At 37.5% G+C, this 13995-nt stretch overlaps 2 protein-coding genes across 3 annotated transcripts in view; both read left to right on the top strand.

Moving 5' to 3' along the window:
- Positions 1–4369: 4369 nt before the first annotated feature.
- The window catches only part of khdrbs1b (KH domain containing, RNA binding, signal transduction associated 1b), a 30656-nt gene continuing 21030 nt past the window's right edge, over positions 4370–13995 (top strand). For both annotated transcript variants that reach the window (XR_003675031.1, XM_028460770.1), the window contains exons 1-2: positions 4370–4729; positions 7646–7767. Coding sequence is in view for 1 of the 2 variants with exons in the window: in XM_028460770.1 (XP_028316571.1) it covers positions 4636–4729; positions 7646–7767 (216 nt within the window). In the remaining variant the exon portion in view is untranslated. The remainder of the gene's footprint in view (positions 4730–7645; positions 7768–13995) is intronic.
- LOC114471835 (transcription factor Adf-1-like) lies at positions 8048–13306 on the top strand. The gene is made up of 3 exons (XM_028460773.1): positions 8048–9832; positions 10555–10681; positions 12730–13306. Exons 1-3 carry the CDS (start codon positions 9712–9714, stop codon positions 13211–13213), a joined length of 732 nt encoding a protein of 243 aa, XP_028316574.1. The 5' UTR covers positions 8048–9711; the 3' UTR covers positions 13214–13306.

The following is a 13995-nucleotide window of genomic DNA, read 5'->3' as shown; positions in this document are numbered from 1 at the left end:
TCTGTATTTAAAACATAATTTATTGTAACAGTGCATGTGAATGTTACTAAAATACAAATGGATATATAGTTATTATTGTCCAAGTTACCATGGTGATTTAGCCTGGTAAGATGCTAGTCAGAAGTGTAAGATAAGAGGAAATCCAGCTTCATAGTTCAGAGCCCAAAATGACAACAAAAATATAAGAATGAAAACAAAAATACACACAATGCAAATATATGAAAAAAAACAGCAGAAATCCACAACAAAACAGTTAATAAACAGCTAATAATAATATTTGTGTACAACTGCAGTAACATATTATCACATATATTCAATAAAACTAAAAGAGAGAAGAAGTGGAAGAAGAGAAATAAAAGGAGTTATTGTGCTTGTGTGGGACGATAAAGGGATGGAGGAGCAGTGAGTATTTTATTAGTGCTGGTGTAGCAGACCTAAGCAGGTGTGATACTCCTCAAAGCTTTCCTGGGAATATAAAAGGAGTTCTCTGGCCTCGTAGTGACGCTAAACTGAGCGTGACCCTCTGACAGACGTATGCCATTCTTCTCGCTCACGTTCCAGCTTGAACCTCCTGAGGATGGAACAATTATAAGCCAACAGTGTGTGGACCAATGGGGATTAGGCTTACAAATCCCTATTCTTTCTCTATTTCTAGCACTGCCGAGTGGACTGACTGTCATACATACTTTTTATATTTCTGAGGACAAAATATCAACTGAACAATAAGTTTGCTGATATTAAATCTGCAGAGTATGTAAAGGGTGAAGTAGGTCACACCTCAAAACTACACAAAAACACACAATATGAGAAATATACAAAACTGCAAAACTACACAAAATTACAGCAAAACACACAAAATTACAGTAAAATACACAAAACAACATCAAAATACAAAAAATGACCGAAAATCTCACAAAACAGCAAAATACACAAAATGATGAAAATGCACAAAACAACAGTAAAATACACAAAATTTAAAAATACACATAACAGCAAAATACACAAAATGATCAAAAAATACACAAAACAGCAAAACACGCAAAATTACAGTCAAATTCACAAAACAACACCAAATGACACAAAATGATCAAAAAATACACAAAACATCAAAACACACAAAATGATCAAAAAATACACATAACAGCAAAATACACAAAATGATCAAAAAATACACAAAACATCAAAACACACAAAATGATCAAAAAATACATAGAACAGCAAAATACACAAAATGACAGAAAAACACATAAAATGACAGAAAAATATACAAAACATACAAATGTATTAAATCTGCAGAGTACACAGGGTGAAGTAGATCACACCTCAAAAACACACAAAACAAGATTAAAAAACACACCAAACAAAACGATTGGTGGCTATTAAATCTGCAGAAATACACAGGGTGAAGTAGGGATGTGGAATAGCAGTGACTTATATAAACCCAGTTGGGCTGTTTACCTGTTCTCCATCTGGCCCTGTGTACCCCAGCCTGTGCCTGTGTATGTTAGGGGACGTGAGAGCTCCACACTAGCAGAAGGTGAGAGAGACTAAGCTATCGGATCGAAACCTCTCCACCTGTCGCCTCAAGTAACTCTTCCTTTTATGAGCCAATTGAAATTCAGCTCACAGGCCATCCATTTTGTCAATGACAGGAGGAGTCAACCCCCAACACTAATAACAACGTAATGGTCCGAGTAGATCACGCCTCACACTCATCCTCAGAGTGCTCCCATAAGTGTTTATTGCACGCCATTTTTGCCTTCATTTGTTTTGAGTTCATGCATAACTTAGTGCCGCTGTGCTCCATCCTCATAGTTTATAGTAGGAGACGTATAAGACCTCCACTATGTCTAATATTGTACAGCACCCACAGTAAATGTACAAATGACTCCAAAAACACACAAAATGACAGAAAAATACAAGTAACAACAGCAAGAATACACAAAACAGGAAAAATACACAAAGCAATGACAAAAACACACAAACAACAGCAAAAATACAAAAAAACAACAGCCAGAACACACAAAATGCCAGTAAAAATCCATAAAATTACATTAAAAAAAAATAAATAACAGCAAAACAACAAAAAATGTACAAAGAAACAGAAAAATACACAAAACAGCAAAATTACACAATGTGCCAGAAGAACATGCATAATATCAGCAAAAATACAGAAAACAAAATGGAAAAAAAACATCTTTGGATGGATACCAAAGTACACAAAAAGGAGCCCAACTACACAATGTGACAACAAAAATGCACAAAATGACAGAAAAATACACAAAACGACAGGAAAAAAACCACACACACAAAATGACAAACATGGACAGATAGAAAACAAAATACACACAAAATATACAAAACGAGAACAAACATACACTAAATGACTTCAAAAACATATAATATGATAATAAAAATACACAAAATTAAAACAAATATATATAAAAATGTAAGAAAAATGCACAAAATAAATGTTGATGACAGATACAATCACATGTCTGTGATCATTGTTGTCCATCTGTGGTCGGAGTGGCAGCACATCCTGACACATCCTTGGTGCTTCAGCAGCCAATGAATGTCCAGCAGCCTGTACCTGCACCTCCAGCAGCTCCTGGACCTCCTGCTCGGTATGCATAGAGCAGCTGAACCTGTGACCCTGGAGGGTTCATTACCAGCTGCAGCGAATAGGAACAATCGATTATTCCAACCATTCACTGCACTTTTCACTCACACTCAAGCGTTTTTTCAATCAATAGAGAGGGCGGGGCTAAGAGTTAAGAGCTGAGAGCTGATTGGACCAAGAGAGGACACCCCAGTGTCTGCTGCAGTCCCCAGCACCGCCACACAGGGGCAGTAGAAAGCCTTCAAATACAAGACTTCTATTATAAAAGTCTCTGCACACTGGTTTGTTTGTGTTTAATAATACTAAAATAATACAAGATTGTATTAAATTATGCAGTGAAACCTGATCTTTAAAGGTAAAAACATTTAAAGACTTTAGGCATGTCTTAATTTTATTATTGGTGGCACAAAAACCTTTTTCTTTTTGAATGTTTACATATATTACTATATTTTTAATGTATTGTTCAGAGTTTTTAATAATATTCTGTTATTACTGTAGTCATTTTGTGCATTTTTGTTGTGGTTTTTTGTATTCTGTCATTTTGTAAGTTGTTCTAGTCGTTTTCTGGAATTTATTATTATTTTAATTTGTTTTGTGCCTTCTGAAGTAATTTAATTTTGTGTGTTTTGTGGAGTTATTTTTTTCTTCTTTTTGTGTGTGCTGTATTTTGGTGTTAGTTTTGCATATGATTCTATATTTTTAGTGTATTAGGAGTAATTTTGTGCATTTTATGTTTTGTGTGTTTCTATTATAACTGTGTATGTTTTTAAAATCGTTTTGTGTGTTTTTATGTTGTTTTGTGTATTTTTAAAAAAATTGAATTTCGTATGAATTTTGGTAGTTTTGTGTCATTTTTAATGTTTTAGAAATAATTTTGTCTTTTATTGTATTGTTCAGAGTTTATAATAATATTCTGTTATTTTTGTAGCATTCGTATGTTTTGGGAGTCATTTTGTGCATTTTTGTTGTAGTTTTTTGTATTCTTCTCTCATTTTGTACGTTTTTCTAGTCATTTTGTGTAATTTATTGTTTTTTGGAATATTTTTGTGTGTTTTTAAGTAATTTAATTTTGTGTGTTTCGTGGAGCTATTTTGTTTTCTATTGTCTGTGTGTGTACCGTATTTTGGTAATTGTTTTGTATATTATTCTATATTTTTAGTGTTTTGTGTGTTTTAGGAGTAATTTTGTGTATTTGTTTTGTGAATTGTTTGTGTATTTTTGCATGTTTTTGTAATAGTTTTGTGTAATCTTGTACGTTTTAGGAATAATTCTGTTAATACATTTTTCTAATCGTTTTGTGGAATTAATTATTGTTTTTTGGAATTTTTTGAGTATTGTTCTTGTGTTTTAGGAGTAATTGATGTTTTGTAAATTTTTTATGTAACTGTATGTTTTTTGTAATCGTTTTGTGAAATTGTTTGTGCATATTAATGCGTAGTGTGTATGCTTTTGGAGTCATTCTGTCAAAATTTGTGATATTTTGTTATTTTTGTGTGTTTTTGTAGCCATTGTTAGCAAGTGTTTTGGGAGTAATGTTTGCTGTTGTTTTGTGTATTTTTCTGTCATTTTGTACTTTTACGTAGGTTTGCCCACAGACTCTTTTATTTATGTTATTTCTGAGTAAATATGCTATAATAATCGACACATTATCAGGATATTGTCGTAATACGTCAACATCGGGAACATCTGCCTGCTCCGCTGCTATTGGCTGCAGCAGCCAGTAGGCGGCGTCAGAGCGTGAGCACCGTGTGTCAGTGACGTCACATCCGTCGGCTCCAGTCGGATCTTCTTCTGTCTCCCTGCTTTTGTTCTTCCATTTCCAGCCAGAGGCGCAGCGGAGAGACCCGGAGAACCGGAGCATATTAAGCAGCCCCGGACCGTCCGAACTCACACGGATACACGGCGCTACACACACCGACATAACCGGACTACTTTTTCTACCTTTTTGGGGCTCTTTTCAACCGCCGCTGTTTTCGTTCCGTGGATTTCTTAATCGGAACTCACGCACCAAAATGGAGAACGAAGATAAGTACCTGCCCGAGCTGCTGGCGGAGAAGGACAGCCTGGACTCGTCGTTCATGCACGCCATGAAACTTTTAAACGGAGGTAAAGTGACTTTAAGAAGCAGCAGCAGTGGTGGTTGTGTGTGTGTTTAGGCGGTAATAATAACCCTCCGCGCTCAGCGCCATGTGTCCGATCGGACGCAGAATGTTCCACAAGTACAACTAAGCACATTAAAACAGCACGTTGGCGCCGAGCAAGTGTACAAATTATATGTACACGGGATTTATTTTAATAAAAGAATAATTTTGTGGTGTTTGGGGCTCGTTTCGTGCTTGGAATGCGAAGTGAAGCGGAGATGTTTCCGGACTAGTGGTTTGGTTTCGCCTAAGAATAATTCCGTTGACGCCATTATGTGAGCGCGCGCTCAACCCGCAGCTGTTAAAGTGGACCAGGGGGGAGGAGTAGGGTGGCGGTGGGGGGGCTAAAGTCATCATGGTTTAAACCAGGGGGCACCAACATTTGTCATGTTTCAAAATAGTGGAAATAAAACAGTGCAGCAGTATTTAACTCTACTTATTACTATATAATGTCTATGTATTCACAGTATCTTGGTGAGTTTGAATCCTGGAAAGTAAATCAGATTTTCTTGATGGAGCTCATTGGTGACTTGAGGGCCCCTCACATGGTCCATGCGGGCACCGTGTTGGTGATCCCTGGTTTAAACGCATGTGGTTCATGGATCAAACTCAGACCAGGTTGATCTCAAGGGGGACAAAGATTAAAGGTGGGCAAACAAATAGCGATTTCAATATTATTATCAATGCGTATGTGCCATTTAGAATTTTACCTCAATACTAAATTATTATAGAAGTTTAGGCATTAACTGATATTTCGGCTAAGTATTTGTGGATCTTATGAATTCTTATGAATTCCCACATTTAACTGATAAATATTGTGAGTCTTTTGCTTCAATGTGCCGGATTTGGCTCCCGAGCCTTATGTTTGACACATGAAGTAAAGAGTCATGTAATGGTGATTAAAAAGTCTCGGCTACTGGATTGGCGTCCTCACTCTCCCAGTAGACACACGGGTCAGGGGGTATCATGCAGGCGTTACACGATCAGGATTTTTGGGCCAATCACAGAGTTTAAAAAAAAGATGATTGATCCGACACACATGCTTCTGTGTCCACCATCACCCTGAAACGGACACAAGAGTCCACTGTGAAAGCAGAAGAACGGGAGTACGTTGCTCCGCTATAGGACTTTAACATGCTCAGGCATGAATTAACAAAACATGCACACACACTTACAGCAGACGCTGCCCCTGCTTTCAGAGCCAGTAGACTGGGAATCAAGTCCAGCGTCTCAGTGGCTCCGCTGGAGTTTAGACCTTTTCACTGTTCGCTCATAGGTTTTCACCATTGTGCACAGATGTGAGTGAAATAAAGCCGTGTCACGTAAAGACTTACAACAACTATTCGGTGTAAATGACACAATTACAACACAATTTTGATTACATTGACTTAGGCCTGGGTGATATGCCTGAAAAATGTATCACAACGTAAGTGTTTCATATCAGTCGGACCCTGACCAATTTTTAACCAAGTTTTTTTTAACCTATTCAAAATAAGTACCAGAAGAAAAAAGGCCAAATTGAAAAAATGTTTAATTTTAAACATATTCCTTTAAAAATAGGTCAACAAAACATTGTATCGCACATATTTTCTAGGGAGTGTTCATTGATACGGAAACGTATCAATATCCCCCGTTACTAAGGCGACGTTTTCCTTCTGCTGCCGTGGGTTCGAATCCCACTTGTCATATGTATTTTTTCATTTTAACATATTTAACACAGCAAATTCCACCTTTTAAAATACATGTACAAAAAATAAACATTTTAGGGTATTTCCTGGGTTAGAGCTAAAATAAAAAAGTATGCGGGGTAGCTAAAATAAAACTGACGGAACTTGGTGCATTTATCGTGTGTCCTAAACTGGCCGATGAGGGGAGCTGCGTATGAGACTAGCAGTCTATTCATACGTTTCCGTATCAACAGCCACAGCCTATTTTCTATTGATTACATCTCTATTGCTATATATATTGTCTTATTGCCCAGGCCTATGTTGATTGGCATTTTTACATCGTCATTTTAATTATTGATTATATGATTACATTTGACCCACATCCTGGTGTGTACTGAGGTAAAGTTAAGCGTTTATTGTAGTTTGTGTGGAGCTGAGACAAAGTGTTGATCCATGGGCTGTGATTTTAGTGAAATTGCAGGATTTTGGAAAAGAAAGGTTTGCGCTTAAAATGACTGCCATCATGTGACAAAAGCGTGGGCAAATGTTGTGGATATTATTAAATGTATGTGTTTGGATGGGCTGAGATATCTACAACTAAATTACTTTGTGTTTTTACTCAGTGATTCATGTTTGACTTTATCCTGTAACCCTTGGATGACTGGAAATGATAAAACGGTTGAAATAAATCTATTCAGGAGGCACTAAATACAGTTTCTTTCCACTTATTTACAAAGTTGTTCTTTAAATGTGTTTTATCACTCAGTCATTCCATCATTATGATCTAAAGCTGTTGTTTTTTCATAAAATTTTGAGCAAAATACTGGGTAATTTTGGCAAAGATATGTTGGCCATTTTGCCAAATCCAATCCGTCATCATATTTTGGAATATTGTGTTTAGGTATCAGACTGTATTTCATTACGTTAAATCAATGATAGAGATTTTTTTTTTAATTTCATTAGCGAATTGCTAATTGCTAGCCTAAGGTCAATAAAGTCTGTCGGTGAAAAACAAGCCACAAGTCAAGGAAAAATATTCTAAATCTTGTATTTGGTGAATGAAAATGGGAAGAAATGTAAAGTTTTACATTAATAAAAAAGGAGTTTATCCTACAGAAAGACGCACCTAGCTACATATCTGTTATTGATCAGATAAAGTGAGTGTGAATGTTGTGGTTTATTCTGAAAGAAAAGACTTTCTCTTTCTTTTGCAGAAATCGATAGACTCCAGAAAGGCGAGGCCAAGAAGGAGCCTGAGACGTACCTGGACCTTTTCACAACAAAGAACATCAAACTGAAAGAGCGGGTGCTCATACCCGTCAAGCAGTACCCCAGGGTGAGCTCCTTTCTCTCCCCTCTCTCTCTCTCTCTCTCTGTCGTCCCCGTGAACGTCTCCTGATTTAATTCATCTCACAGCTGCGTTTCAATTACACGTAGCTGCAGGGTCCCACGAGTCCCCCGTCACTCCACTCCGCCCCAATCTGGGAGATCTGCAGAATAATTACTCTCTCTCTCTCTGTGTGTGTGTGTGTGTGTGTGTGTGTGTGTGTGTGTGTGTGTGTGTGTGTGTGTGTGTGTGTGTGTGTGTGTGTGTGTGTGTGTGTGTGTGTGTGTGTGTGCGTGCGCGTGTGTGTGTGTGTGTGTGTGTGTGTGTGTGTTCAATGTGCTTTTTTTTTAATCAAAAAGTGGTAAAAACATTTAAAATCAACAAACGCTTTACATCAACAACATGACCTAAATGTGTAGTGTGACTATGGTTGGGGCGATTATTTATTTTTTCCCCCCAATGTAAAAGCACGATAACGTTTTTTTCATTCAGATCATTTAGACCAGTGCTTCTCATTTGGGGGTAAGTGTACCCCTAGGGGTACACAATGGCACTACAGTGGGTACTTGAGAGAGAGAGACTGAGGAAAATTAACAAATTAAAAAAATATAGGGTTTCATAGGGTTAGTTTTAGTGAAAAATGATAATCACACTAAATATTACCAGCAACTTCGAAAAATGACACACAAAATTAGATTATATATAATAATGAATAATAAAAATAACAGTCAAACAACACGCAAAACGACAACAAAGACACACTAAATGAGAGAAAATACACAAAAATAACAGAGAAATATACTGAATAATGAAAAAAACAGACACCAACAAAATACACAAAATGTTATGTTAACTTAGTCAGTCTTTTGACTTTGTTTAACAGCGTGGTGTAGCAGTAAACTGCAGCAGTGTGAACATTTCTAAATAAAAGTTAAAGTTCTCTACTGCGTATGATTGAGAGGGAGTTTTTTGTGTTGATGATTTTAATTGTTTGCTGCTGATTTTAATGTTCTTATTGATTTTTAAGCTGTTTAATGTTTTCTGTCGCACTTTTTGATCATGTAAAGCACATTGAGTTGCCTTTTGTATGAAATGCGCTATACAAATAAATTGGCCTTACATAACATGGAAGCAAATCAGTGATTTTTGAGGTAATGCACTCATATTAAGAAAATCCTACTTTAAGCAGTTTGTAAACCCCTCATTTCCCACATATTGGACAATCATATCCTTTACAAGATAAAACATTACTGCTTTGGTTACATTAGGCCTGAGTGATATGGACCAGTATTCGTATCTCACTATTTTTCACTGTATTTAGGATTTGAAAACATTTCCTATATTTTTGTTCAACTTTGCATGGTGATGAATGAAGAAATGTGCAGTTTATTTTGGTTTGCGTTCAAACAGTTCAGTTTGTCAGAAGGTTATAAGAGGAAAATATTTGGTAAAAAAAGTTCTAGATAAAAGAATAAGGATCTGTATTTTGATTAATCTGTTTTTCTCCGTGTATTCAAATTGAAAAGAGTTAAATGCATCATTACATCCCAATCTTTGATTTGAGTGTTTTTTAAAATCAGGATTGTGTACCCTTACGCCCAATTTCCACTGGATCCGAAACTGCTGCGGAACCGCAACGCAGTCGACGTGCCAATTTCCACAGCTGCGTATCTGCTCCAGATGCCGGAGCCCTCTGCAGCAGACATGCAGCCCTTCTGTTTTTGCTGGAGCTGTGCTGCAGCCACTTAACAAAGATACGCTCATGCGGGACAAGAAATTGCGCACGGACGCAGAATAAAATATCTGGTTTATTTTCAAAATACAATACTGTGTTCAAGGCAGATTGTATTTCACTTCTTCAAAACGTCATAATGGGCGGAGACAGACCGGGAGTGGACAGGTCAAGGTTTTCAGACCTTATTTCACCAGGTTACCACCACCTTTGATGAGGAGATGCTGATTCTGGAGATCGAAAATCACAGGATCCTCTATGACCCGTCACATCCTTTTTATAAGGACGCACACAAAAAGGAAGTGGCATGGAATACGATTGCAGAAGTAATAGGAGAGGATGGTAAGTTAATAATTTGGTCCAATAAATGTTTGGAGGCAAATAGTTTAATGTACATTTAATGAGACATGTGGAAAACTTGTTAAAAACTTTGAAATAACTATCCATGGCAGGGTTGTTTGATATGTATTAAAAACTTTTAAGCGGCTATAATTTAAGCTATTATTGACTGCACAGGCTTTTCCTGATGCCTGGTTTCCTCCCATGTTATTGATTTTGTTACAAAGTAACCAAAGGATAGACTTCTCTTTGTTTAAAGTTGTAACTAGAATTATATATCTTGTTGAAATTTGAGTGTCACATTTTTCTTCTTATTTAAATAAGTGTGTTTCTTGAAAGAAGACAATGTCTGCATTTAACCTCAATACATTTGATTATACTAATAATTGGCAGATTATTTTTCTCCAATTCCGGCCAAGAATTTTCATTTTGTAAATATGTCTGACACTGACTAAACCCTCACCCACATGTTTTTGGAACAATATCATACATTTTCACCACATTTTTCAGAGTAAAACTAGTAGGCTAATGTTTTCTTTAGCAAGTGTTGCTAACGGCTGGTGTTGTTTGTGAGCAGCAGGATTTGATAGTTGAAGCTAGGTAGCGGTAGTTGAAGGCTAGGCTAAGTCAGACCTTAGAAACCAAGTGCCTGTAAAATGCATGGAGAAAAAAAATAAATAATTTAAAAAATAATCATAATTTAACTTAAGTCTCACTTTTTTCAGTTGATCTCTGCAAGGTCAAATGGCGGGCACTGAGGGACAGCTTTGTGAGGAGCAAAAAGAGATCAAACAAGGAATGGAAATACTCTGACATCTTGTCTTTTCTTTTGCCCTACATACAACCGAGAAGGTCCGTATGAAATTCTTATTCTTTCTTTTATAGTATTTAATTACTTTTCAGTAAGCTTTACAACGATCGGATCGACCGATATTTTGAATTTCATACAATTGTGATCAGCTGTAGTTTTAATTTGCCGATCCGATCAATTACGCCATTGTCGTGATTAGAGTTGTCACGATACTATACCAGACAGGGTATCACGGTTCCGGGTATTATTGCGATAGTGCAGCCTTTTTTATTATTTTTATGAACTCTCTGAAATAAGGGGTGGGAAATACATAACATGAATTAGCCTAATGGTTTTAGTTCATAACAGGGTCAACAAGAGTACATGAACAAAAGCATATAAGCAATAAAAAACAAATAAAGTTACAATTCATATGGTGAAATTAAATAATCATTCAGTTTCCTTTGCATATTAATTTGTTTAACTAATAAAAATAATCAACTTAGGATAACCAATCCACTCTAAAAAAAAAAATCTATTTGACAATAATGCTTCTTCTCTAACATAATAAACCATAGAGGGCAAAATGCAATAAATAGGAAGTGATTCCCTGTGAAAACTAAGTTTTTATGCATTTTGTTGGTGTTTTATATTTTAGACAAACTTGAACTCTTCATTTCTCAGCCTGTACACAGAGAATAAAGCCTAATTTTAGCCAATGAGAAAATAAACAGGGCATTCAACATATAAATCTGGGTGACAACACTGCAGGTGTTTTATGAGGTTTGATGTGTTTCCTTCTTTGGCTCCTATAGCTTGGTGCAGCGCCTCCACAGTGGACGGCAATCGTCTGTTACTTTACCGTCTTTCCCTCGTTTAAAGCCAAAATACATTCAAATGTGACTTTTGGAGCTTGTTTTTTTTTTTTTTTTTCCATAAGCAAAATTAGTGAAGAACCCGGTGTTTCTGCCATGATGAGTGTGTTGTCTCGTGTTTGTGCCATGTGCGCGTCTGGGTGACACAAAACTTAAGCTAGTTGTTTGTTTTGAAGCAAATTTCTATCAAAGCGGAGCTGTCTACATGGAGTTCATTCTTGCCGGCAGAAAAACACAAAGCCAATCAGCTAACAGACGGGCGGACCCAGCGTACAGAAACAGCCTATCATTCAGCAGCTGTGGAGTTCAGTTACAGCAGTTCCCATGTTGGTTTGTTTTCCAGTGAGCAGTATGCATTGAGAAGCCGGGAGGAGAGTAGAGGCAGCCGCTATGTAGCGGAAACTGGCGGTAGTATAGTAATCCACGGGGGTATCGTCGTGTAGAATTTCTAGTATTGTAGGAACCGTTACGTTTTGGCACTGCGGGGTAGCGTGGGTAGCGGGCAACTATAGTTGTGACGGAACTTTTCATAGTTGCTCCCATTGGAGTTCCACACCACCAATGTGTAGCACTTCCTGCTGCTAGCGTCTGTGTGTGTGCCAGAGCTAGTTTTGTTCCCCTAAAATGGGTGATTATGCGTACGTCCACACAAAATGCAGAAAACGCTGTAGTCAACATTAGGCTTGTGGACCAATGACCAGCTTCTGCTTTGTTGCCGTGGTTACTGTTGTGGGGGCTCACGCATGTGAGTTAAGAGTGTTTTTGTGTCATTGAGTATTTGTATACGCTGTCCACACGATACCCCAGCGGGTGGCGTTCAGACTTGCCAACTCCGGGACCCGTTTTCAGAAGTTCGGCTTCCAAATCTTTGTTGCCATGTGGACGCAAAGCGTAAACAAAAAAAACTTGACTATTTATACTACAACCCGTCTCCATGTGGAGGGGGCCTGATTATAGAGCAGACAGCGGAGCGTGGCACCCCACATACTTTTTTTTAATGTTGGACATTTTTCTCAATCCATTTCATTGGATCGATGGTCAGTTTTTTGAAACTCACTGATTGATGATCGGCCAAAAAATCCTAATCGTGTAAAGCCTACTTTTTTATTAACATTATTAATGAATGGAAATGTAATTTTTAAATTCTATGTGCACATTTCAAATGAAACAATACATAATACTTCTGTCTCTGAGCTGTTGTGACTAATTTGTTTATCTGTGTGTTTGTTTTGTAGTTCAAAAAGCACCCTGAGCAGTGTTTTTGCAGAGGAGGAACGGTCTTCTACACCAGTGTCTGCGTGTGGCTCTGATGAGCCGGCTCCTCCTGCATTGTCACGCTCCATGTCACCCACAGCCACTGATACCGTTTCCACAGCAGAGCCAGTGTCGAGGCCCACAACGTCCTCTGAGCCACGCAGGCCCCGGAGCCCAAGAAGGAGGGGGTCTCGCACAGACTCAAGGAGGAGCCAAACACCACAGCACACCTCAGATGTGGAAGATCGGAATCTTTCAGTTTTAGAGGAGCCAATCCCCAAACAAGACAGTGACTTGGATGAGTGCTACCATTTTGTAATGAGCCTTATTCCACAGTTAAAACGTATGGACAGAAACAGGAGGCAGCAGGCTAAAATAGGAATTTTAAACCTGCTGCACAACATCGAGAGCACTGAACCCCAACAAACTGGCTCGAATGAACCTCGACCTAGCACCTCTGCCTAGGCCAGATACTTTCAGACATGCAGTGAAGTGAGGTCAGCACCCTATAGACAAATCAGTCATTTCTTTTTTTTTTTTGCTCATCCGTAAATATTTTATGATTTTGCTGTGATTTTATATTTATTTATACATATTTTAGTTTTCTCAAGCTGTTTTAAAATTATTCCTGTTTTAAGTTTGTTTTATTTTGAAAAATAAAAGATGAAACTTTATTGTGATGAGTGGTTTCATTTTGTACATAATCACTCCCTCCAGGATTTCGCGGCCAATTTCTGTGATTGTTGCGGTCTATAGAGTCTGATTTTGTGACATTTTGAGGCTTTATTAGTTTTTATAACTTTGCCTAAACTGGTCAATTTGCCGACACACCTCATTGTCTTTGTATTATTTTCTAACAACACAGAAAAGAGCTCAGATTCACAATAATTGAACAAGATATGGATTATTTCTGTCACATTTGAAAGGTTTCCAGTGCAGAGAATATTACAATCAGTTTTAGTTTTTGAAACGAAAACCAAAAAAATACTAAAATGAATAAATGGTTCTTTTCCTGTGAGAATCTCATCAGTGCACTCTAGACTTTTGCTGCAGAAGAGTCTCGTGTGTTCAGGACTTTGTACATTTGTGTGTAGAGATTTAAAAGACTTTAAAAGTCATTCTAGAGCAGCAGGAGATCATTAAACACTTGTGTTCTTGAGACACGTTCGCCACTATTTTACTCAAGAGTCAGTTTAGCTATTGTACAGTCTGTAACCAGACCAAATGGTGATTTCGGTTACTCCGGG

The sequence above is a fragment of the Gouania willdenowi genome, chromosome 11 (assembly GCF_900634775.1).
Source record: "Gouania willdenowi chromosome 11, fGouWil2.1, whole genome shotgun sequence".
NCBI lineage: Eukaryota > Metazoa > Chordata > Actinopteri > Blenniiformes > Gobiesocidae > Gouania > Gouania willdenowi.
Note: the sequence above shows the minus strand (reverse complement) of the source record. Positions and strands in the feature narration are given on the sequence as shown.